The following is a 26,489-nucleotide window of genomic DNA, read 5'->3' as shown; positions in this document are numbered from 1 at the left end:
GTGCTGATTCCCAGGGTGGGCCAGCATCTGTGTTGATGACAGTTCCCACTATGGCTCATTTCCAGTTACCAGGCAGCTCACAGAATTCCTGAATGTCCTAGAGCTGGCTCTCAGCTTGGCCAGCTCCAATATGCTTTGAATTGTGGGCTCTGGGGGCAGGGGAAGGAGGTTGCCTGGCTGACGGAGTCTCTCCATGCTTCGATTTCCTGCTCTGTAAGCTGGGAGCAGTAATGGTAGCACTACTGATGGCTGTGCTGAAGATTCAGTGAGGTCATGTGTTTGATGCAGCCCCTTGCATATTCCATGGGAAGCACTTCAGAAGTGTCCCTTGTTATTGTGAATATGGCTTTGCCAGGTGGGCGAGGGGAGCCATGAACAAAGGCAGGCAGGAAAGCACATAATGGACCCGAGACATTTATGTAGTCTTGTGACAGTCACCAACAGCAGAAACACCTAGTCAGATGGCAGGGCCCAGGGAAAAACTTTACATACTATGAAGTACAATCTTGCTATTTATTTTACCTCCTTGTCTCCTGTAAGTCAAAAGGAGAGCACGATCATCCAAAACCAGAAACTAAATTGGAAGCCGAGGCAAGAAGGACAATGAAGAAAGCACACACAGCATCTTCCTCTGTCTCCTTAAAGCTGAAGGGGAGCCCAGAGACAAAGGTAACCTGTTTCCTGTGTGTGTTCAAAACATACGGCAACTCACTGCCCCTATGGTGGGGGCAATACATATCCCTGGTCCCTTCCTACCTACGAATGAAGTCAAAATGATACCTTCTGGCTCAGCTACAAGGCAGCATCCACCAGAGAAAAGAAATGGAATCTGGAGTTTTCCTCTTAATTTCTACCATCTTTGTAGTATGCTCTCAAATGCTCTTAAATTCCATATAACTTTAGAATCATCTTCCCTACTAGAATTATAAGGAGAGACTGGGATTAGTTCTTAACCTATATTTGGCACTTTGTTTTGGTTCAGAAATGAACCACAAAATATTAGCCTTATGTTTTAAATTTTTTTCCCAAAATTTCCATTCTTCCCCTAAATAGATGAGCACACTCTATCAAGATGAAATAACCAGGACGTTTCTGAAAATATTGGCCATCTGGAGGGTTGGGGGTTGGGAAGCCAAACTGTGATTTGAAATCTATGGCTTTATGGGCATCATACTATAGGTTTGTGGGTTTGCCTGCTTGACAGTGATACTAATTCTTATATTTTACTACTGCTCAGTGCTCCACATTTCTTTTCATGAGAAGAGAGATGGAGCCAGTCCTTCCCTAGGGGTTCTAACTGTGTCTTACATAGAAAAAAAAATTTGTCATTTGGGTCAGTTATAGGGAAACGTGAGTCCCTGAAACCCAAATGACTGGTTCCTCATCCCTTCTCCCAGTCATGGGACAAATTGAAGGGCATATTCTCCCACTCACTCCACCTGGTCATCATCTCTCTACCTCCACCCTCTAGTTACATAAGTAAGCAGATAACTTAATTTTCAACCAGCTTCTTTTCCTATGATTAACTGGAAAGTAGTACACTTTATTTATAGAAACAAACTTACTACTTCATATTCTAGAGGTCCTCCTATCTATGATTCAGGAGAATCCCCATAAACACAGAGAAGAATCTCTTGAAAAAAACAACAAGCCTAGGCTCTCGGATTGCAAAGAGCACTAAAAAATAGAAAGTCAAGGAAGGAAATGACATGCATGTGTGTATGAGAGAGATTGAGTGAGCTAGCGAGAAAGAGTGTGTGAGATCCCCTGAGAGTTATACCGAGTGTGATACAAACCTATGAAGCCGTAGTTTGATTTTCTTAGTCTCTTACAAGTTCCTCACAAAGGCAGTTACAATACTAGATTTGTGTTTGAGGATGAAACATTTTAAGCCCACTCACTCTGCTCAGAGCCAAAGAAGTAAGAATAATTCAGCTCTTACTGGTCAATAAGCTTTAGAGTGGAAATGGAGGCAAACTTTGCTTCTCTCAGTGCTTGTGGTAAAAACTGCCCCATGCACTTGTGCTTCAAGTATGTAAGGAATGAGGAAAATCGGACGGCGTGCTTATTTGTACAGAGTAACTCTGGGTGCCTGTGGTAGTTGTGTCAATTTGCTTAACTTATTAATGTGAGCTTTTCGCTTTCCTTTCTAGTCTCTTTCAGGTGAAACTCAAAGTTGGGGAAGTTTACCTTTAACTTGGTCTTTCCAGGAAGGCGTCCAATTGCCTGGTAGTTACAGTGGACGTTTAATAGCTAAGCCTCCCCAGCAGAAGTCACTGAATGATTGCTTATTCTTCTCCAAGACTTACTGTTTGGGGGGAACTACTGATTTGGCAGACCCCACTTCCACCTTGGGCCCCACTAAGCTCTATGAGAAATGCAAACTGTCCAGTAGTTGGATCTATAATAGTGGGGACCTGCTTCATCCTGTTTCTGGAGTCTTCTCTGACTACGATGATCGGCAAACGTGGAATAAAAACACTGCTTTGGGGAGAAATTCTCTTAATGACAACTGTTGTCCCAATTATCCTTTTCCTCTGACCAGCTGGCCTTATGACTTCCCCCCTTCTCAGAACTCTTCAGAACCCTTTACCGAGCAGATTCCAGTGGAACCACCTGCAGCTGAAAGTAGCTATCGTCCATTATGGCCAAATCCAGGGGGCGATCTTTATGAAGAGAAGGTGCATGTGGATTTTAGCAGCTGCTACCCTTCCACCACATGCCATTCACCTCAGGAAGACCCCTTTCTCTTTACCTATACCTCCCATCCCCACCATCAATATTCATTGACAGGCAAGAGCAGCAAGTGGGATTTTGATGAAGAAATGAGGGGCATGGGTTTGGATCACTACAACAATGAAATGCTTCTAAACCTCTGTCCTTTAAGATGATCCAAATCTAAATCCTTGTACACTATTAGCAGAAATGTAATTTAGTGCAGACACTATGGAAAATAGTATAGAGGTTCCTTAGAAAATTAAAAATAGGACTACCTGCACTCCCATGTTCATTGCAGCATCATTCACAATAGCCAAAGTATGGAAACTACCTAAGTGTCCATCAACAGATGAATGGATAAAGAAAATATGGGGTGTGTGTGTGTATATACATATATACATATACAATGGACTATTATTCAGCCACACAAAAGCGAGGAACTCCTACCATTTGCGACAACATGGATGGACCTTGAGGGCGTTATGCTAAGTGAGATGAGTCAGACAGAAAAAGACAAATACTGTGTGATCTCAACTTACATATGGAATCTTAAGAAACCCAAATTCATAGAAACAGATCAGATTGGTGGTTGCCAGATGTGGGGGGGGTGGGGGGTGGGGAGAGAATTTGGTGAAGGCGAACAAAAGCTACAAACTTCCAGTTTTAAGATAAATTAAGTCCTGGAGATGTAATGTACAACATGATGACTCTGGTTAACAATATTGTATTGTATATTTGAAAGTTGCTAAGAGAGTAGGTCTTAAATGTTCTTATGACAAGGGGAAAAAATTGTAACTAGGTGAAGCGATGGGTATTAACTTATTGTGGTAAAAATTTGGTAGTATATACATATATCGGGTCATTATGTTGTACATCTTAAACTTCTACAATGTTATATGTTAATTATATCAATAAAACTGGAAGAAAAAAAAAAGACGACCCAGATTTTTTACAACTATTCAAAAAGAACTGTCTTAGGAAATGGCCGAAAGAATTTCTTTGGGAAAGAGTTTTCAAAACATAACCACAGGTAAATCGGAATCATGGCGATAAGCAGAAGGCAAGACTTCCTTCCTCATACAAGTAATTGGGGTCATCCTCCATTCCGGTTCTCCCATCCTTAGTGAGGTACAGAAACTTGTCTGCTCTGTGGTGGGAAATGTGTTCTGCTTTTTTCTCCCCTCCACGTTATTTGGTGCTTGGCACCTCCGCTGCATTATCTGTTCCATTGTCCTTAAATCCTATCAAACAGCAGAGATGTGAAAGGCCCACTTCCCTAGATCTCGCCTCTGCCTTCTGGAAAGGTGAAGCTGAAGCAACAGGGATAAAGGGTAAAAGAGCTTCTGAGGTGTAGAAAGATGAAGATTCTACCACTGAGGTATTTAATGCTTTGTCTAATATTAAACATGTGGGATTCGTTCCTGAACTTTGTGTTTTCTGGTTGATTTCTAAGACTTGTCAAGACAAGGAATATGACCTGATTCCATCTAAGACAAAGAGCAAGACTAAATGGCTGCAGGAAGAAAAATCCCCATGGTGCCAAATGGCCTCCTGCTCTTCTTCTCACTCTTCCTTACTGCCTTCCTCTTCCATGAAGGCTTAGATTTTGTCCCATTTACCTTTGTTTTTACAGTTTTACCGTGCCCAACTCCGTGCCAAGTTCCTCATAGGTGCTTGAGAAATGTTAGCTCAGAAAAGTCCTTGTAATTAACCTGGCCGTGGTTGGCCAGCCATACTTGGATGCCACTTCTTCTTTGTTAAAGTACTTGACAATAAAATGTGAGCCTAGACATAAAATCTGGAAAGAACTGTGTGATAAACAAATATTTTCCAAAGTTCATCATTTTCCTTTCTATTTGAAGGATAACAAATACACATAATACAAAATTTGATTCCCAGTCTCCTCCTCAAGACAATTTTGACTCATTTCTTGTCTATTCTAGAGATAGAGGTATTGTGTGTGTGTGTGTGTGTATCTGTATATATATAGATACACACACATGTATATACATCATATAGATTCATTTCTAAAATGGCTTTTGTCATTTCAGGGCACAATCTGGGCATCGGGTCCTTAGAAGCATATAGGACCTTATAAGCATACAGTTGCCTCATTTCTGTTTTGAAGATTTTATTTGAGACAGAGAAAGAGAGAGAGCATGCACAAATGGGGGAGGAGGGGCAGAAGAGAGGGAGAAGCAGAAGCAGACTCCCCACTGAGCAGGGATCCCAATGCAGGGCTCATCCCAGGACCTGGAGATAGTAATCCAAGCTAAAGGCAGATGCCCAAGCCACCCAGGCACCCCCTACTTGCCTCATTTTTAATGGTACAGAATATATTCCATGACTGTATTATAATTAATTTAAATAGTTCCCTATTGATAGATCTTTAGATTGGGTTGAATCTACTTAATTTTTTTCTAAGTGCATAAAACTTATATGATCAGTTTAGCAGAGTTCTAAAGCAAATGCTTGTGTAAGCACCATCCAAACCAAGAAATAGAACTTACCAGCAGTTCAGTAAATCAAGGTCCCCTGGTTGCACCCACTCCTGATCTTAAACCCTTTCCTGCATTCTGAAGGCAATTGACTGGCTTTTTATATTTTTACTATCTTTGCAGTATTACTAAGCAATAGTTTGGTTTTGCCTGTTGGGGGGAACTTAACATAGAATCATATGGGATACTGTAAAAAAGTATTGAAATACAGTTTGCATACAGTAGAATGCACAAATCATAGCCTACAGCTCAACAAATTGTTACAAGCACACACCAATCTAGCCATTACCTGGTTAGCATATATTCTGCTCAACATTGTGTCCGTAAGAATCAGATTGTTGCGTGCAGTTGTAGTTTGTTATTTTCACTGTTGTATTAAATTATTTTTTAAGTTTATTTGTTTAGGTTATCTCTATACCCTACATGGTGTAGATGACAACTCTGAGATCAATAGCTGTATGCTCTATTGACTGAGCCAGTCAGGCCCCCCTAAAATTTTTTTCACCCCAAATGTTTTTTCTCCATACTCTAAAACAAGACACTTTTGCTGTTAAAAATTTTAGCTCAAAATTCTGCAAAGTAGTGTGTCATGAAATTTAACTCTACTCACAGATTTCCAGGATTTTTCATCCCCTCATCCTGCATGTCTATACAACCACTGGATCCCAGAGTTTGAAGTAAGTTTAAAGGTCACTTGTGCAAATATCTGAACAGACATGAATCTCTCTTCCTACTTTCCAAATAAAAGTTTATCCAGCATGTTTTTACTGCTTTGCAGAAAAGATAAATTCTTTTCTTCAGAGCATGACCACCAAATAAAAACCACAATAGACTTAAAATGCACTTTAATGTACCTTGAATATTGTGATTTTTTCCTTGTTTTTCCAAAGGATAATTCTTATCATTCTAATGTTCCACCTCTGAGACCAGGGATGGGGTAGATTACTGTGCGTGCAACTTTTTTTTGGTTGAGATAAAATTGCCCTAACATTGTATTAGCTTTAGCTATATGTATGACAATGATTTGATATTTGCGTATATTGTGAAATGGTCACCACAATAAGTTTAGTCAACACCCATCATCACACATAGTTACAGGCATTTTTTTCTTGTGATGATAAGTATTAAGATCTATTCTCTTAGCAACCAGCAAATATTACAGTATTGTTTCATCTTGGATGCACGTACTTTAGCTGAAACAGCCAAACTATTTTAGCAAAATGGCTGTATTATTTTGCATTCGTACCAGTAATGTACAAGAGCTCCAACTGCTTCTTGATTTCTTGATACAGTCTTTTAAATTTTAGCCTTTCTAGTAGGAATATAGTGCTTTTTTTTTTAGTGTGGTCCTTTTTTTAAAATTAATTAATTTATTTTAGAGAGTGGAGGTGGGGGGGGAGAGAGAGAGAGAGAGAGAGAGACAGAGACAGAGAGAGAGAGAAAGTTTAAGCAGACTGCGCTGAGCACAGAGCCATGACACGGGGCTTGATCTCATGACTCAGAGACCATGGCAGAAACCCAGAGTCAGATGCTTTACCGACTGTACCACCCAGGCGCTCTTCAGTGTGGTCTTAAGTTGCATTTTCCTTGATGACTAATGATGTTGAACTTCATTTTGTATGCTTATTTGCCACTTGTATATCTTTGGTGAACTGTCTATTCAAAACTTTTGTTCACTTCTAAAAATTGTAGGAGTTATATATTCTGGTTATAAGTCTTTTGCCAGATATAATACAAGTTTTTTTCTTTTCATCTTTTGGATAAAAGTCTATAATTGGATATGTTTTGAGCATTTTTTCCCAGCTATTGTCTTATCCAATCCAAGATTACAAAAATTTTCTCCTATGTTTTCTGTTAGAAATTTTATTTTTCAATTCTTACATGTCGGTCGGTGTTCTGTTTCCAGTTATATGGTATGAGGTAAGCATTGAGCTTCATTTTCTTTCACACATGGATGTGAAATAGTTTCAGCACCATTTGGTAAATCAAAATGTAATTGTGATCTTTGGTTAAATGAAAATTCAGAATTTCTGCTTTTGTGACTAAATTACAGGTAGATCATTTGGTGTACTATAATTACATTTCCCTTACACAACAGATTATTTATTTTGAAGTTAATAATTGTTTCACCTCATTGCTTAGTTTTCTATATAACTATTGAAAATTTATCCTTAATCACCATCCAAGCTATACAAGGTCTTTTCTTTATAGTAACTCAGCATTTTCTTAAAGATAATCCTCCTAGAACCTTCTATCTCTCCTCTACTGTGGACAGATTACACAGTAATCCTGATGCTTTGCTGTCATATTGTTTCTCCTCACCATCATCTTTGGACCCTCCTTCTCCTCGTTTCTGTGGGATTTCACACCTTTCTCGTTCTTGGTATAGTTCCTCATTAGGTGGAACATACACTACTAGTTTCCTATGAAAAAACATGGATGGGAGATAACTTTTGAACTCTTGTACATTTGAAAATGTCTGAATTCCATTTGCATATTTGACTGAGGCTTTAGCTGAGAATAGAAGTCTAGTTTGGAAGTAATTTTCACTCAAAAGTTTGAAGTTATTGCTTTGTTGTCTCCTAGCCTTCAGTGTTGCTATTGAGAATAGTGCCATATTGTTCAATTTCTGGTCCTTTGAATATGGTCCCTTTTTTTTTAGAAGCTCTTATGGGTACTTTTTGTAACTTCTGATTATCTGAGATTTCGTGATAATGAGCTTTGATGTGGGACTTTTTATTTTTTATTTATTGTACCAGACACTTACTGAGTTCTGTTCTGGGGCATTTCTTATAATTAAAAAGATAATAATTTTCAGGGCACCTGGCTGGCTCAGTCCATAAATTGTGCGACTCCTGATCTCAGGTCATGAATTCAAGCCTCACGGCAGGCATGGAGCCTACTTAAAAAAATAAAAGAAAAAGAGAATATTCTTTTTTTCGTTCTCTTTTTTGAAAGTTCTTTTAGTTGGGTGTTGTATTCAACACATTTTCATTGAGCACCTACTCGTGTACTTACCCCTGGGCTCTGTGCTTGTACTGGCTGCTGTGCCAGGCAAAATTGCATCAACTATGTTTACTGAGCATTGACTGATTGCAAGAACCATACTTGAGTCTATAGATAAGTTACAAGATATAGTAGTTGATCGAAGAAATCCAAATCTATTGAGGTCAAGATAAAATACAAATAAAAAAATATAAAGAGCAAATAAAGTGGAAACATAGATAGTAACAATTATTATAGCACTAAAATTTACTTTTCATATTGTCAGGCTTCGTATATGTCATCAGTATATTACCTATCACCTGGCTTCCCACTAGGGTCTTAGAAATGACTTAGAATGGCTCAAATGTAAAGAAATGTCAAAGGCCAAACAAAATCAATGATCAAGACTATCATTCTGACTTTGATAAACATATAATAAAAACAAAGTGTCCAGAGTAGGAACTAGTTCTACTGCCTTTGCTTTGTATAAAAATAAAGTCATTTTTCATTTAGTTCAGGGTGGCAGACCAAATTTATGCCTTTGCCACTTCTTGAGATTGTCCTCAATGTCAGTAATGAAGTACAGAAAAAAAAAAGAACGCATAGCCAAGGGAATATAAGGGAGAACACAAATGCATTAGAAAGGTCAACACATTTCTGAGAGGAAGTAGATGAAGGATTCATAGACCTGTAGTGAGGAGGTGTGGTGGTGAAATAGAGGTGTGGTGGTGAAACAGAGGGCTCTGGAGAGGCTGCGGGCTTGATATCACCAAGCTGAAGAATAGGAATGGGGAGAGTAAGGGCTCCAAAAACAGGATCAACAGTTGAAGGTCTTTGTATAGATCAGCTGTTACCAGTCAGGCCCTCTCTTAGCAGGCATTCATCCAAACATGTATCCTAGAGGATAAAAAACTAAAAATAAGCATTAAGACTTGTCTCAAAACAAATTCAATTAAGTGTTCTAGGAAGTACTAAGGTTTTTACTATGGTACTTGTTCCCCAGAATAAAACACCTCTCATGCTTGCCTTTTGGGAACCAATGTCTAAAATAAAAACTGGTATTTTTAAAATCTTTATGCTATTAACTTAAGCCCACAGATAAGGAAAGATAATCCAGGCCTGCAATGAGCTATTTACAGAGACCCAGTACTGTATACAGTAGTTCCAACTTTTAAAATTAACCACAGACAAAATACAAAAGACCTCATAAAAGTTACAGCACAGAACATAACTTTTACAAAGGTAAAGGTGTAGCTGACAGATTATGAAGGGGAAAAAAAGTGGAGGATTTGGGTAAGCGCCTTATATCCTGTGTGGAAGGGAATCACCAGATGCTGACTAACATTGATGGGATAATAAGTAAATGGTGGTTTAATGTGTAATTTTAAGCTGCCAAGATATTTGCTAGAAGCATTGAAGAATAATCTTATAACAACATATGACAGAAAGATCGTGAAGAAGAAGGGAGAAGGGAGGGAGAGGAGTGGCCATGCCCCTGAGCTAAATTCATTCTGGGAAATCCATAGATCTCCAGACGGGATAAGAACAGGATTTAGAATTCTGAGGGTGACCTCAGAAAAACTGAAACCTGATTTAAAGTAGTTGCCTCTTAGGGAAACTTGGAGGAGGAGGAATACTTTTCTTATCAATTCTTGGCTTGTACTATTATATATGATTTTTTATATATACATATGTATATATGTATATAATACATCTTATATATGTACAAATGTCATTTTGATTGAAAAATTAAGAATGACAAATCAAATAAAAAGCACTACATAAGTGGTGCCTGGGTCACTCAGTTGGTTATGCGTCATGATCTCAGGGTCCAGGGATTGAACTCTGCTCAGCCGGGAATCTGCTTCTCCCTCTCCGTCTCTTGAATAAATAAAATCTTAAAAAAAAAAAAAAAAAAAAAAGCACTACATGAACTTAATATAAGTTTGTCACAAGTGCTTTTTGATTGGCTTCTATTGTTCATCATATATGATTAATAATATTTGTGTTTATGACATAAGTGCCAATAGCTGTGTCTCTACTCTGTGTCTTCCTACTGCTAATCTATTAGCTGGTTCTGAATGCACAAAGTGACCCTCCATTTGGGGAGTGCTTTCCTCTTCACTCATAGATAAGATTTAATCAGGAACTGGGTATCCGGGGAGGAGTGAGCTCAGAGACACAGGTGAGGAGATACCCCAGCCAGGTGAGTGGAGTGAATGGGAGTGAGGGCAGTCAGTTTGGGTGTTGCCAGCCTGTAAGTGGTCTTGACTCCAGATGGTACCTTAATAGCTATTGTTTTTCTTTTGTCAACCAGCCCCTACCAGTAGGGTGAAGGTTAAACCACCCTTAAACATCAGGGCTTTGTTAGAGGATGGAGATGATTTGGTGGCCAAGTGGACCCTTATAAGCTCCCAGGATGAGTGAAAGAGGAAGACCATTCAAAAGTGGGGTGAGGGGGAATGTTGGGAGAGATGGAAGATTAATAACTGCACGTGGTGATCAATGAAAAAAGGATGGGATGCACTTTAAAACCAGAACCAACTCCCTAACTTTCATTCTGATGTTCAAAATAGAATAATTATCCAGCTTCTGACCAGAATATCTCCCTCAAAAGTGAAATATTGTCCTGGGAGGAGAGGACAAAGCTTCTGGCCCTGGGTGATTTCAGTGGTTTAATTCTTTACTGCAAATATTTACATAGAGGCCTTGTCCAGAATAGTTTTTCATTGACAAAGAAAGAAGAAACCTATTCTACATGTTTCTTTCCCTAACTATTTTGTGCCCTGCTAATAAGAAAAGAATATTTTGGAAATCTAAGCATCCTCTTGTATGCCTTGGGGGGTTTTCTGTTTTTGTTTTTGTTTTTTTTAACCTGACACAGAGAACTTTGGTTTCTTTTGTTATAAAATAAAATATAATAATTGGACAGTAACCTGGAGACCTAGGATTCTTTGAGCTCCTGTGGGGTGAGGTATTGACTTCTGGTAGCTCTTGCTCTTTCATGCTCTTGTGTAACTTCATACCAGTGATCGTCTTCTTGTGCACACAGCTGGGACTGAGCAAATAGCTTGCATCTAGTTTCCTATCAGCAGAGGCTCTTCATATACCCTGGGCAGATCTTTCAGGGCCGCTCCTTTTTTCCCATCGCTTGGGACCTGTTTGGTTTTGCTCTGGTTATAAGGGAGATGGAGAACATCCCTTGGAGGAAGAGAAGTGCATGAGCTGTTGAAACTCCATCCTGAGATGCAGAAAGTTTTTCATGAAGCATGGGAAAGAATGTCCAACACTCCGATTCTTTTTATTGAGAGGATTGGAACGTGCCAGACATTGTGCCAAATGCTTACTATACATTGCCTTATTTAATCCTCAAAACAACAATATAGAACGTTTTCAGTGTCTTCATTTCACAAAGAAGAAAACTGAGCTCCAAGATGTAAAGTAATTCACGAGGCTATGCAGAGAGAGCACAGAGTAAGGGTCAATTAAGAGCATGAGCCGTGAGGGTGGGGGCTGGGCGCAGAATGCCAAGAGGTTGATCAAAGGGTACAAATTTGCAATTAGAAGATGAATAAGTTCTGGGGATCTCAAGCACTGCATTGTCCTTATAGTGACAACACTGCATCATATACTTAAAAACTGCTAAGAGACTAGATCTTAAGTGTTTTTACCATTAAATGAAGTATGGGAGACGACGGAGGTGTTAGTGGTAATTGGATTGCGGTTTGTAAGTATTAAATCAACACGTTGATGACAGGTAGCCTTTTTGTTGTGTAGCTTTATTCCTCTTGGTTTTTTATTCAATGTATTTCCTTTTAAATTCATTTCCAATTTCCCTTTTCATAAGCACAGAACTTTCATCCACTCCCTTGGATCCAGTCTGAATGTGTCCTCTAGTGGTCAAGAACCTTCTCACAAGACTTCACTTGTGAGAAACCACTCTCTCTCTGCTAACAGAGAATAAGTTACCCTCATATGATTTAGTGTCCACATTCTAGCTGGGGCCTTTGACAGACAATGATTTGGCCCAGGACTGACTTGAATGGCAGGAGGTCTACTCTGGCAGGTTGATGGCAGGATACTCTAGCACTATTATGTGCCTTATGAGTCCACCTTGGATGTAATCCATCATGTTGACCTTGCTTGTTTTATAGTTAGTAGTTCACATTTACTGAGCACTTACTCTGTGCCAGTTCTGTTTTACAGGCCATATCTTTATTTACCGATGTAAGACACACAGCAGCACTATGAAATGAGTACTATTATCATTACTCTCGTTAAGTGACAAGCCATGGCTCAGAGAGGGGTAACTTTTCCAGGGGCATTTAGTTTATCACCATGGGAAGCCAGGATTTGAACCCAGGCCCTTCCTGAGCCTGTGCTCTCAACCACTTAATAGCATTTTATTAAAAAAAGGTTTTATTAAAAAAAAAGGTTTTATTTATTTATTCATGAGAGACACAGAGAGGGGCAGAGACACATAGGCAGAGGGAGAAGCAGGCTCCCTGCAGAGAATCTGATGCAAGACTGGATCCTAGGACCCTGGGATCATGACCTGAGCTGAAGGCAGATGCTCCACCACTGAGCCACCCAGGTGCCCCCACTTAGAGCATTTGCTTTGGTCTCTCAAGCTCAGTGATGCCCAAAACCCAGGAAAGAAGGGGAACTGGCTAATGCGGTGTGGAGTCTGAGCGCTCCCAAGAGTTGCCACTGAAAAGAGGGTTTGCAGGGAAGAGTCTAAAAAGGAAAAATTCACTCCCCATCGGTCAAGAAACACCACAACAGGAAAAGTCTAAATGCTCAGCAAGCTCCACATAACTCATTTGAAATAGAAAAAGATAAACCAACTTAATTCGGACCAAAAAAATTTTTTTTCCAGTGAAACATAAATGATGGGATGAATGTCTATTTCCTTGAAGATTCATTTAAATTAGAAAGAATGTGCCACATGATTCTTTTAAGTAATAAGCTTAAGATTCACTATAATAAGTGCAGCTTAAATGAAACTTTGCCAAGAAAAGAGGGACCTTGGGTACTATTCCTACAGCTTCCTAATATCCCTAAACTGGTAAGTTCAGGGTCAGAATGTCAAGGAGCTCTGCTGAAGGGCCCTGAGGGATGGTCACAAGGCCCGGAACAAACCAAGGGCTTCCCAAATTGTGAATGCTGTTCCGAAAGTGACATGTCAGGGCTCTGACTTACCTGACAGCCTCGTGTCACAGAAACATGTGCCCTTTCTTGGCCTCTGAATATAAATGTCACCATGTTAATATGACAGTCATCTCCATTCTATAAAAAGTATTTTTTACCATATTCAGATATTTCTAAAATCAGGATGTGCCTATTTATATATATGTAATGTAATAGTGTTTCGTATTGTCTGGGTTTTTTTTTTAAGATTTTATTTATTTGAGAGAGGGGAGAGACACAGCATAAGTCAGGAGAGGGGCAGAAGGAGGGAGAAACAGACTCTGCTGAGCAGAGCCCAACGTGGGGCCCGATCCCAGGATCCTGGGATTACGACCTGAGCTGAAGGCAGATGCCCAACCGACTGAGCCACCCAGGTACCCCATTGTCTGTTTTTTTTTAATCTCCCTAAAAACTGTCATTAAAGCAATGGCTCATTTTGCAATAAAGAGCACCTAGTACTAAGAATCTGGGCAAATTCGATCTTCAGCAGCTCCCGGATGTCATATGGGTTCCCACTGGAGTGCACTCCAGAGTAGAATTCTTTTTTCACCTTGTTCTGGGAGTCCCAACACACCGTGTGACAGGCATCACCCAGGGAGTCCTTATGCTCACCGTGGGTGTCAGTCCTGCGGTGTGCCCCACCTGCTGTGTGGCAGTCCTTCCTCCTGAGGCAGGTGGGAGGGGGCAGCTGCAGGACAGTCAACCCACAGTTGGCAGCTCCGGGCACCTTCCTCTGGCTGCCACTCTGCTCCGTGCTGCCCCGCTCACTCACACTGACCTGTTTCCCGGGGCTGCTGTGCCACCGGGCCTTTGTCCCCACCTCTGCCATCCTTCCCTGGCCTGGGAGGGCTGGCAGCGGTGCCCTCAACCTCTGACTCCCTTGGGGTGTGGGCTCCTAGCTACCCTCACACCTGCTCAAGGGATCTCACTGGGGACCCGAGTCCTGGGCTGGAAGGCCCGAGTCCAGTGGCAGGAGCGTTGGGCAGGGTGCACTGCCTCCCACCGTAGTTTCTCCCAGGACAGGACTTGGTGCTCAGGCTGGCCTTTCTGCCCGGCTCCTTGGCAGTCGTGGTTTGTCCCCTAGGATCCTCACTGTTCTTCCCTGCAGTCTCGCTTACAATAAGCCACCCCGCCCTCCTCAAGTCTCTCAATTTGTGAACATGCCCATATCCCGGCCATGGAAGGGTCCAAGTTCACTCTCATTGGAGCATCTGACCCACCTTAAGAGTTCCTTGGCTCAGGAAGCAGAAGGAAGATGGACTGCCACATAGCAGGTGGGGCAGACTGCCAAAGTGACCAAGCAGCTCTGATACCCAAGCAGGTGAGCCTAAGGCATCCCTGGATGATACCTGTCACACAGCGCTCAGGGACTCGGGGGTGGGGGGAGGGGGTGGCTAGGCACTCACAGCATCCAGGGACATTTACTGAGGCTCCACCATCAGGGCCTGGCAAAGCCCCCTCTGCAGCACTTCAAAATAAGAATTTAAAAATTCCATAGTATCGCCAACATTGCAATGCCCAACACATACACACACACACACACACACACACACACACACACACACTTGCATATCAGTTGTCATTCTGCCTCCATTAGCCTGTTTCATCAGAGTACTTTTGGTTTCTCCTGCTGGATTTTAGTGATTCTGTGGTAACAAAAGCTGCCAGGGTTCAACTATGAGCTGGAGAGACTCCGCACCGTGGTCTGATGTAAAGAACTCTTGGCTTTGGATGTGGAAATGTGCTTGGATGACCTGAGGTCACAAGGCTGACTTTAAATGATAGCTTCCTTAGAAATGCTGGACATTTCTCAGAAACCATCAAAGCCTGCCATGGTTTGCATGACTAAGTGTATTATAAGCAAAAAAAAAAAAAAAAAAAAAGTCTTTGATGCTGTTCTCCTTGGCTTTTGGCTTTGGCTAAGCCACATCATTACAACATAGATGAGCTATGGGCAGCTTGCTCTGGGCAAGCCAGCCCTGAAAGATACTGCTGAAGAACTCATGAAATGTAGACTACGAAGATTAAGATCTCCACACTCCGCTCAAAATAAAGCATCTTTTAAGGAAGCAGCCAGAGTGGTGACAAGGTCAGGTGAAAAGAGCAGCTAAAGACTGAGCTCACCTGGGAAATCTCCTTCACTGCTGGTTCGGGAGTGTGGTGTCAGCATCACGGAGTGGAAAGGACTACGTGTCAGAAGAGGCTGTAGGGGAGGTACACCATCTCTTCTACCCCTCAGGTTCTGTGACCAAGGCCCTGGGAATTAAACTGCCAAAGGACAGATGAACAGAGTTAAAAGATTTATCTCACATGCATATGGAGGGCCTCCTAGACATGAAATGAGACCCCCAAGACACGGTCAGACCCAAAGGACAATAAATACGTAGAGAAGTGACAAGACCGTTTAAAGAAAAAAGGCTCTTGAGCTTCTGGGGTTGGTAAGTTGTGGGAATGGATGGAATGTGAACACTTAGGAAGTCTGGTTATAGCACTTCCTCTCGGTGCCATCTTGGGACTGATGGGTCTGGAGTTCTCTCCAGTGATTCAGTCCTGCCCTTCCAGGTACAAGAGAGAGCAGGAGGGGATCCCTTCCCAATGGGAAGTCTTTTCCCTGTTTTTAGGCAAATGGGGAGGGTAGAGAGCTTTTCCTGTGGTCTGTTTCTCAGTTGTATTCGGCTCAAAACAACTCTTACACCAAAGTGGTGTATTTGGGAGTGACATGTTCTGTTAACATTCAATTTCATATAAGTTATCAATAGTCCATCTCCTGCTAGGCTGGAAGCACTCTAAGGGTGAGGACTGTACCCATCTTGCCCACCATTGTATTTCCAGAACCTAGCACAGCACCTGGTCCATTTATTTGGCTATGAATTTGTGGGTGACTGATGTTGAGCTGCTCTGGACCTCAGCTTCCTTGTCTGTGAAGCGAAGATAATAATCTTGTCTTAGCATCACTAGATCTCTTTCTACACTGACACAGAGGTTCCCAGGGTGGACATAAGAAGGAGACAGTATAATCTCTTATTTTGGAAAAAATAGTGTTAAGTGTAAACATTTTTTTTCGCCATTTAAATGGTAGCTCTTCCTTATTTGAATATTCCCAGGGAAATATGGCAAGCTATGATGGGAAGCAGATCAAGACACATCGCAGCAAACAACCCATGAGAGTTTTTTTCATTTTGTTCCCTCCTGTAACACATTTTGCTGGGAGTCTGAAATGTGTGGATGCACACCACTCATATTTCTTCTGCTCAGGAAATTGCACCATGGTGGGGATGGCTGGAGGGGCAGCAAGTGTTCATTTCCCAAGTGCTACATTCACAAAGGCAGGAAGGATAAGAACCCAGAAACCCATCTTTGCTTAGCTGCAAAACAGAGTTTTTGAAAAATGTGGCCCTGTGACATGTCCTCTGTGTTTTTATCAGAAGAATGATAGCGGCAAATCTGTGGCTTAGTGGGAAAAAGTCCTTAAGTTTGGAGTTGGGTGTCTCAGATCCTAACCAGGGCACACTTTGCTTTGTCCTTGAGCAAACCATACTTCTCTCTGGGGCTGTTTCCTCCTTTGATCTTAATGTTTATAAGACCCCTCTGGGCTCTAACATTTTTAGGAAGGTAATATCAGTAGTACTGATTTGGATTAGCCAAATCCAGGTGCTGCTCCTTCAGGGCATCTCTTCCCATTCCCTGGTGATCCTGGCATCCCCCAAGTCAGCAGGGCCAGCACCTGGACCCACACCCCCAGGTGGATGAGGAGGCTGCTTGGCTCATTAAGAGATCCCAAGTGACCCAGGGCGCAGCTAAGAGACTTGGGGCATGCTGGGGGAAAAGTGGAGCCCTGGGGAAGTGCTGCAAGGAAAAGGCAGAGTTTTGCTCCATGAGCAGCAGGTCCAAGGATTCGGTAAAAGCTGGTGAGTCAATCAGGCCCAGTCTTCCAGGTCTGAGATTAGCCAGGAGAAACTCTGCTCAGTCCCATAAAGCTGGAAGAAGCCCAGACATCCATCCAGGACCTACAAGGAATATCCTGGGGCTTAGTGAGGGCAGGTTGGGGACCCAGGAAGGGACTGTGCACACAAGTTCCTGACAATTTAACACCACATCTTCTCTCTGAAGCCTTGTGATGTGTGGTGCATGCTGGGATATGGGAGAAAGTGCAGCAGAGGTGAAACACAATCTCTGAGAGTGCCCCAGAGGCCCAGAGTACATTGTATATAATTACTGAATTATTCTTTGGCTGGGGATAATTCAGGGAAGGCCTCCAGGAAGAGGAGTAGAACTCTTGAAGGAAAGCCGGAGGAACTGGGAGAAAAACATTCCAGAGCCAGCAGAGCAAAGGTGCGCGGGGTGGAGAGATGCCTCAGGTGTCCTGGGAACCAGACCTCCTCTTGGTGAGCCAAAGACCTAAGCTAATGGGAGACACTATTGGAAAGGTAGGTCACTGCTGAATCTTTCTGAGACTAGAATGCAACACTCATGATTTTGGATTTAGCCTCACAGTAAAGTAAAAAACTGGCCGATTGCATTTATTCTGCAGATGGCTTTTGTTTGGCCTGTGTAGTGTGTGTGTGTGTGTGTGTGTGTGTGTGTGTGTTTAATTTGAGCCAACCTTTTAAAATATGGACCTAAATTTCACATACTACCCAGATTTCCAGCTTCCCCTTAATCATGGGAAGATCTGGTCTTGTGGAGAAAATCCGAAGGAGTGAAGTAGCCAAGTCCCTTTTGGATGAGCCACATAGGGTCCAGCTATCGTAACTGCATACTTGCCTCACCTGGCTCGGCCCATTTGTGGCACCCTCCAGACCCAGGCCATAGAAGGTGGCACCTTGGGGTTAATAGCAGTAAGACTAGTCACGGGCAGCAGTTGGGTGGGGCACTGGCAGGAATGGAGGCAGGACGCCTGCTAGAGATGGTTGCAGAGGTTCGAGCAGAGCCTAGGTGATGGCAGTGCATGAAAAGAAAGAGCTGGCTTTCGATGTCAAAGGACTAGGTGCTGCCTGGTGGTGTGAGGTGAACGCCAGTGAGGTCTCTGTCCCAAACTCATTCTCAACAAGTGTGAAGCCCATGCTCAAACCCTAATAATATCTTAAACCTGATCATTTCACCTTCCTTATCTCATCAGATCCACCATACCCCTGAGAATGTGGTATAGTCACTGACACCTCCATTCTGTGGGTGAAAAAGTTGAGATTCTGAGATGGTTGGTTATTTGCCTAAAGCCCCTCAGCCAGAAAACAGAAATACCTGAACAAAATACCTTTGGGCTTCCAACCCGAATCCACCTCCGTTGGTCGGGTGTATGCCTCCATGTTGCACAAAGTACTCCTATCTGGTTTTATCTTTAAAAAAAAAAAATATGGAATGTTTTACAAATTTGAGTGTCATCCTGTGCAGGGGACATGCTAATCTTCTCTGTATCATTCCAAATTTGAGTTTATGTCCTGCCAAAGTGAGTGCATCTCTCTGTTTTTTTTAACAGTGCAGATACATCTAGCCAGGAGAAAGCACTCCCGTTCCTAGCAAAGCATGATGACCTGCTGATAGAGAAGGCACCGTAGCCTAGGGGCCAGGCAGAGGCTCCGAGCCAGCCTGCCTGGCTGTGAATCCCATCACTTCTACTTACTGGCAAGTCACTAAATATTGCTGCCTCATTTTCCTTGCCTGGAAGAAATGATGGCAGCGCTGACTTCACAGGGTTGTTGTGAGGATTCAGTGGGCTACTACATGCTCTTTCATTGTTATGTACATTCTTCATAAGCCTGTCCACAGCCCTGGGTCTCTTGTGCTGAGCAGAGAACAGCAGGGGCACTGGGGAGATTTGTGTGGATGTGGAAGGGGCATCGGGACACCCTCTCTGCATGGTGATTGCCAACAAGAGGCTATATTGGTGATTGAAGAGCCATCTGGATCATTATGGGTGGTAGAGAGTGGGAGATGGGACTTGTCCTTGCTTTGGACCATCCTCCTAGGGAGTTAGGCTTGGAGTTTTGTATTCCTGGGACAGCCAGAGGAAAGATACTTGAGGCTGGTGGAAGTGACAACACTCAGCTATAGGCACCTGGCTGGAGGTAGACTATGTGCTGGCTGGTCATAATCACGGGTACTAAACAGCTGATATTGTGCCCAGGGTGCTAACTGCCTAGAGACACTGCCTTCTGGAAACCCTGGGCCCATAACCTGCACTTAGATCCCTCAGAATGGGAGCACTGAGTCTGAGTGATGTTCATATAGGCCAGGCAGTTTGCATAGCTGTGGTAGGCAGAAGGATGACCCTAATACCTAGGACAAAACATTACGTAGCTGGCCCATTAACTGTGCTAATGTAATTAAAGGAAGGACTTTGAGATGGAGAGACTAGCCTGGACTATCCAAATGGACCCAATCTAATCTTATTGCTCCTTAAAAGCAGAGAAACATTGCTAGCTGGGGTTGGGGGTGGGGGTTGGTTAAGGAAGATGCAGGCCACAGGTTTTGTAAAAGGAGGATGGGGGCCTTGAACCAAGAAATGTGGGCAACCCCTAGAAACTGTGAAAAGTGAGGGAATTGATTCTCCCCTAGAACCTCCAAAAAGGAACACCACCCTGCAGACACCGTGATTTTAGCTCAGAGAGACTCACATCAAATGTCTCTCCCTCCAGAGATGCCTAAAACTCTTTTGGAACCAAGGAAGATAGGAAGTGGCACAGAAAGGTTTCAGAGTCTAAGTATTTGGGCCACATCCAAGGGGGAAGTGTCATTGGAGTCAAAGGTCAAACCTTAAGTAGCACATTTAAGGAAATGGGAGCCAAGTTTTAGCTGGACCTGGGTGTTGAGAGTGTTTGAACCTCCAGACAGAGGCTATCCCTGAAGCCATCTCTCTAACTACTGGGTAACCTGCTCAACACTTCTGGTTAGTTCTCTCTCCTTCAGGATAACTCAGTGTTTCTCAATGAGGCAAGGACAGGGGTAATTTTTCCCTCAGGAAATATTTAGCAAAATCTGAAGAAATTTTTGGCTGTCACAGTGGGAAGGGGAATTGCTCCTAGCATCTAGCGGGTAGAGCCCACAGGTATTGCTAAACATCCTACAATGGGCAGGAACTACACTCCCCCAACTAAGAATGATCTACTCACAAATGTCAACAGTAGAAGGGTTGAGACACCCAGAGGTAGACACACTGGGAGGAATGGGTTCAAATCCACATGGCTGATGAGTGAAAGACAACCCTGCTTTTCCAGCTCTTCACTGAAAGGCAGCCATCCCTCAACCAGTCCGCGGGGTGCTGAAAGTCTGGTTGGTTCCTCCAACCACATAGAGGACCAGCCCCAACTCAGGCATTTATGACAGGCAGGAACTGGGATGAGTAAAAGAAGGTAGTTTTGAGTAACTACCAATGGCACAGGGATAGTCTCTCTGTAAACCACTGCCTCATCTCCCGGTCAGTATATCTACTGTTTCTTGGAGGTGCCTATCCCATTCCAGCAATTTATCCCCTTGACAATGCCTTTCTAGGACTGAGCAGAAAATTCCAGGGACTATTTCAGTGATCAGGAGATAGAGCTAATCTCAGGATAGCCTCTGATTCACCCTGAGCTCTTCTCCCTTTGTATTTATCCATCATCCCCACCTATCAAGATAAATCAGGTGGTCACTGCCTACCTTGGTCGGGCAGTGGGGCAGAGGGGTTGAACCCCTGGTTAAGGTGTAAAGGCACCAGCCATGTGTGCTGCTATAAGGAGGCTTTGAAATAATTGTTTCACTTCTAGTTTGCAGGGAGTTTGACACAATTTATGTGGTATGAGGAAGTCTCCCCACTGTACAAATGAGGAAACAAGGCTTTGAAAGACAATGTTTCTCAAACATGAGGGATTGTGGTTCTAGGTGGTAAAACCCCTAGCTACCCGCCAGGACACATCAGGATAATCTTCACCAAATTATCCCCAAGGCCAACAATTAGTGTTACCACATTTACCTTCAAAATGCATTAAACTCACACTTTGCTCACACTTTTTATCACTCCATTTCTCACCATTGTGATAACCAGTATTAATGCCCCTCACCTTCCCTATCCCAAACCCTGCCAGTACTGCTTTGGTGAAACTGGCAAGGAGACAGAACATTTTCCCAACATACCAGTGTCCCACGGCACATAAGGACAAAGACAACCAGGGTACCCATTAGTGAATGGCAGATATGAGGCTGGCAAATGCAAATGCTGGTTATCTCTGGTGGCAGGTTTATGGGTAAATGCCAATTTCTTCTTCTTTTTATTTATTTATTTTTTTTTTTTGCCAATTTCTTCTTAATGCCTCTCTGCATTTTCCAAATTGGGTATAATTATTCTATAATCAGAAAAAAAGTTTTGAAGCATGTATTTCTTTAAAAAATAATAAGAAAGATGTGAATCTGGAGCCTACATCTTTTCAAACTGAGTCAGGTCCTGTCATCTTCACTTGTCAGTAATATTTGCTAAAAAGTTTGGAAAATTCATGGGTGCTTCCCAGGGTGCCATGTCATTGGAAAGTGAGGGAAGAAAAGGCAAAAGAACACTGCCTGTCTCACAAAGATTAGGGAGAGGGCTGTAGCATGCTTCCTCCATGGTCCCTGACCCTAAGCATCTAGGCTTAATGACTGTTTCAGTAGAAGAAGACAAACCTACTCTTTTTTTTTTTTTTTAAGATTTCATTTACTTATTTGAGAGAGAGAGAGAGAGAGATCATGAGCAGGGAGAGGGGTAGAGGGAGAGGGAGAGAAAGAGAGAATCTTAAGCAGACACCATGGCTGAGTATGGAGCCCAATGTGGGTCTCGATCTCATGACTCTGAGATCATGACCTGATTTGATGGTCTGATCATGATCAGACCTGAGTCTGATGCTCAATTACCGAGCCATCTGGACACCCCAGAAGCCTGTTCTTTTTTAAAGAAAACTTGTTCTTTCTTAAAGCTTCTTGGTCTTTATATTTCCCCTGCCTCTTCAAGTTCTTCAAGATTGTTTTTCCTCACTTGGATCTGCTTTGAGACCATTATTTCTGCTTCAAATAGTTCTATTTATTGTTGAGTTGTGATAGGGGGTAAACAGGGTCAGGAACAGGTGTTTAATATCGAGAGTCTCCATGATGCTTATAATGATCATCTTTTGTACTCTATCATTACAGAAGAACTAGCTGCACTGTCTCTTACTCAGTTCTCAAGATTAGACTCCTCAGAATAGATATATGATATGTCATACACATAGGACAAGGCCATTGGATTCTGGAAGGGGCATTCAATTTAGGGGAGGTGGAGGCTTTCTTGCTCTTGACTATTTCGGCTCAAGGATTATAAACTTGTGCTTCTGTTTTTTTTTTCTTCAATATTTTATTCATTTATTTAAGAGGGAGAGAGAGAGAGAGCACAAGAGTGAGTGAGAGCGCAAAAGCAGAGGGAGGGAAAAGCAGACTCCTCTCTGGTAGGGGGCTCAATGCAGAGCTCTATCCTAGACCCTGGGATCATGACCTGAGCCGAAGGCAGATGCTTAACCAACTGAGCCACCCAGGCACCCCTACTTTTTACTTCTTAAACTAATGTTCTCGAGGACCAATTTGAGCATTTGCTTTCATTTGACCATGTACTCTTTTAGTGTTTCCAGTCTCCTCCTCTTTAACTTGGCTCTGTGCACTCCTTAGGGTTTCTCAATATTCCTGATTTCTCTTGACTCTTCCATGTAATTTCTCAGGTTTTCCTGATAAGAATTAAGAAGGTTACTCCTGGATAGGATTAGGAAATCATTGATATTTGCCTAACATACTACCAGGGGTTTCCTGTGACCTTCCATGCCTTTCCTTTTGTATCCCCCTTTGGAGCGTCACTGCCTTCCATTAATTTCTCCTGAGCTGTCCAAAGCCTGAACAATGTTCTAGACCTCCATATCCTGCCTGCATTAAGGGCAATCTTATCCAATGGTCAGGGAGAAACAGAAGGTAACTTGTACTTCCCAATCCTGTGCCCAGAGCACAGGTATCACAAATCAGTCAGTGAACTCCCTACCGAGTTCACACTCAGCACCAGAATCTGCCTCCACTGGCACTCAGGCGACCACAACCAGTTGACTAAATTGGTTGATTTGACACGAGCTTATTTGCCCTGGTGTCAGGGGATTTCTGATCTAAACTGCCCAGTTGAGAAAGGTCATAAGCATAGTCTTAGGTTAGTTTGGTTGGTTTTCAAGATTTCTGGGGGTTCCTACTTTTACAGAGTTGTTTTCTCCCACCACCCGAGTGTTACTGTTCTTTTAGAGAATCCTGTGCAATAATAGTTTCTATAGACAGAGGATCAATTATGTGCTGGGGCTTAACATCTGTAGTATTCTGTTGTCACAGCAATGCTGCAGGTGGTCATCATCATCCCTAGTTTACAAATAAGGGTCCAGGGGCTAAGTGGAGATAGCAAGTGCTAGTAAGAGTGAGAGTTCAAGGCTTTCTAACTCCAGAGTTCAGGGTAGTCTTCCTGTTTTCCACTACTTTCTTCTCCCTTCAAGTTCTGAGTTAGGGGAAGGCATTACTCCTTCATCCCTGGGGGAATTAAGATCCTTTCTTTCCTGTTCAGTTCTCAGGGATTCAAAGGAATCCTGTTTGAGGTTGGAAAGATATATAGATGAGAGACTCTAGATTTATAGAAGCTCCAATGTTATCACTTGCCCCCAATGGCACTAGCCTCTACAACAATAGGCTTGAATTGGGGGCACCCAGGCAAGGAACTCCTTGAGTAGAGAAGGTAACAGGCCTCACCTCCACTGCAAGGTTACTGTGATGGTCAGACTTGGAATCAGCTTGGGTTTATTGAGCATTTACTATGTGTCAGACTCTGAGCTCATGCTCTTTGATCCAATTTGTGGTCTTTGCACCACATCACACAGCTAGCTCCTCACATCACCTCACATCACAGTGCTCCAATTAAGGCAATCCTGCAGAGGAAACCTCTCACAGATGGGAATGAAGAAAGATCAAAGCAGGAGGGGGAACTCTGCTTCTACCTCAAGGGAATGTGAGTCATAAGGCAAGGGGAAGGTATCTCTCAGCAACTGTCCACATTAACCCAGGTTTGTGGGCTTGGGCCTGCAAGCAACTAGCCATATTTTAGAGAAACCAGACTGCAATCAAGAAGAGATTTGAGGGAAGTAGGACCAGGCATATTGATGCACACTTTAGGGCTGTTGCTGATTCCAGGCATTAGGCTTTGTTAGCCACCAGCAGAAGTTGCTGAACCTTCTGAGGGCAATGAGCAGTATTCACAGGCAGTCACTCTTCACCCACTAAAGAAACACCAAAGCCATTTTCTTTTTTCCTGTCAGGAGCAAGGAAAATAGCTAGACCAGAACAAATAATCTTCATTCTGAGTTAAATCTGATTAAAAGCTGTTTGTAGGGCAATGGCCTTGTATCTAGAGTGATCATTCATCCCAGTTTGCCCAGTTTAACAGTGCCATTTATGCTTGTTGTTTCAGTGTAATTAGAAAACACATTCCTCTTTCCACTAAAAAAAATGTTCTGATTTGACAATAAATTGACTGTGTGGTTACCTTGCTTATACAGCAGGTTTCAACTTACTGTTCCTTAGGCCTGCATGCAATAAAATGGGCTGGATAGATTTCCAATGTTGAAGGAAAAGTTAATCTGCACACACTTCCATTTTGTGCAAAAGAAGCCTAAGCCACTGATGAAATTTACACTCCATTCATCTTCAATCTGCTGTGCGCTCATGCCTGCATGTGAGCACGCACACACAGAGTGTCTGGTGTCAATTACCATTCTTTGGACAGTCCCACATGCTTTTGTGAATCTCCGTTTCATGGCCAAATGCCTATTGGAGTCACAAGAAGGAGGTACAAATAAGGAAGTCTTGAGTGGATTTATTTTTTTTTAAGATTTTATTTATTTGTGAGAGATACACCGAGAGAAGCAGAGACACAGGCAGAGAGAGAAGCAGCCTCCTCACAGGGAGCCTGATGCAGAACTTGATCCCGGACCCCAGGACCTCACCCTGATCTGAAGGCAGACACTCAACCGCTGAGTCACCCAGGTGTCCCCTTGAGTGGATTTAATAGTGATATACCAAATCTTGAATTGGGTGGGAAACTAATGGGAGGCAGGGCTGGGGGCCTCCAAATATAAAGTAGTCACAGATCCAGCCTGTTGCCTGGAAATAGGGACAAGTTGGCCTCTCTTCTACCCCTTCCCAGCTTTTTTACCCCCACCCCTGCCCCAGATGACTCATCCCAGGATCCCTTTCCTATTCAGTCCAAAATAGGATGTTCAATTTCCTCAAACAGCCAAGATACACTTGCTAGATAAAAATGTGCCAAGACAACTTGGATTCCTTGGCTGACTATTGAGGACTTCAGCATGGCAAGAGTCAGAGCCCTGTCATCAAGATGGCATTTCATTTCGGATACACACCTTATCCTATCATTTGCAGATTTGAAGGCCAATCAGAAGGATGTGGGAATGCTTCTGTTTTCTTGTGGAAAAACAGCTCCCCATAACACTGGCCACAAATAAAAGCAAAAATAATGGTGGGACAAGAGTGTCACCTAGCGGCAAAGACATGCTTTCATTTATTTCTTGCAATAAAGCTAGGATCAAAAGCCCATAGAATGTGCCCACTGCTTACTAGGGATTATTGTTATTATTTTAATTAGAGTATAGTTGGCATAGAATGTCACATTAGTTTCAGGTGTGCAACATGGATGACTTTTGCAAGTCTGTATGTTATGCTATGCTCACCACAAGAATAGCTACCGTGTGTCACAATACAATATGATTAGAATTAATAATTATTAAATTATTATTAGAATATAGTATTCTATTAGAATACCATTATTATTAGAATACCATTGTGTATCTTTCCCATGCTGTATGCTTTATCCCCATGATATTCCATAGCTGGAAGCCTATATTTTTCCATTCCCCTTCATCCTTTTTGCTCATCCCACTACCTCTTCTCCTCTGGTAATCATCAGTTTATTCTCTGTATTTGTGAGTTTGTTTCTGCTTTTTGTCTGTTTATATATATTTGTTTTGTTTTTTAGTTTCCACATATAAGTTAAATCATAGGGTATTTGCTTTTCTCTGGTTTGACTTATTT

At 42.5% G+C, this 26,489-nt stretch overlaps 1 protein-coding gene, 1 long non-coding RNA gene and 1 other non-coding gene across 4 annotated transcripts in view; 2 read left to right on the top strand and 1 right to left on the bottom strand.

Moving 5' to 3' along the window:
- Nucleotides 1-3,637, top strand: part of GCM1 (glial cells missing transcription factor 1) — a 45,268-nt gene extending 41,631 nt beyond the window's left edge. For both annotated transcript variants that reach the window (XM_038553345.1, XM_038553346.1), the window contains exons 5-6: nt 541-669; nt 2,154-3,637. In XM_038553345.1, coding sequence (XP_038409273.1) covers nt 541-669; nt 2,154-2,891 — 867 coding nt within the window. In that variant the 3' untranslated portion in view covers nt 2,892-3,637. The remainder of the gene's footprint in view (nt 1-540; nt 670-2,153) is intronic.
- Nucleotides 3,638-15,322: 11,685 nt separating this feature from the next.
- Nucleotides 15,323-26,489, top strand: part of LOC119874271 — a 37,974-nt gene continuing 26,807 nt past the window's right edge. The window contains exon 1 of the long non-coding RNA XR_005367406.1: nt 15,323-15,829. This is a non-coding gene — a long non-coding RNA (uncharacterized LOC119874271). The remainder of the gene's footprint in view (nt 15,830-26,489) is intronic.
- Nucleotides 18,739-18,845, bottom strand: LOC119874388. The gene has a single exon (XR_005368242.1). It is a non-coding gene; the product is annotated as a U6 spliceosomal RNA (small nuclear RNA).

This window comes from Canis lupus, chromosome 12, assembly GCF_011100685.1.
Source record: "Canis lupus familiaris isolate Mischka breed German Shepherd chromosome 12, alternate assembly UU_Cfam_GSD_1.0, whole genome shotgun sequence".
Classification (NCBI taxonomy): domain Eukaryota; kingdom Metazoa; phylum Chordata; class Mammalia; order Carnivora; family Canidae; genus Canis; species Canis lupus.
The sequence above is the reverse complement of the archived record's forward strand: the minus strand, read 5'-3'. Positions and strand labels throughout refer to the sequence as shown.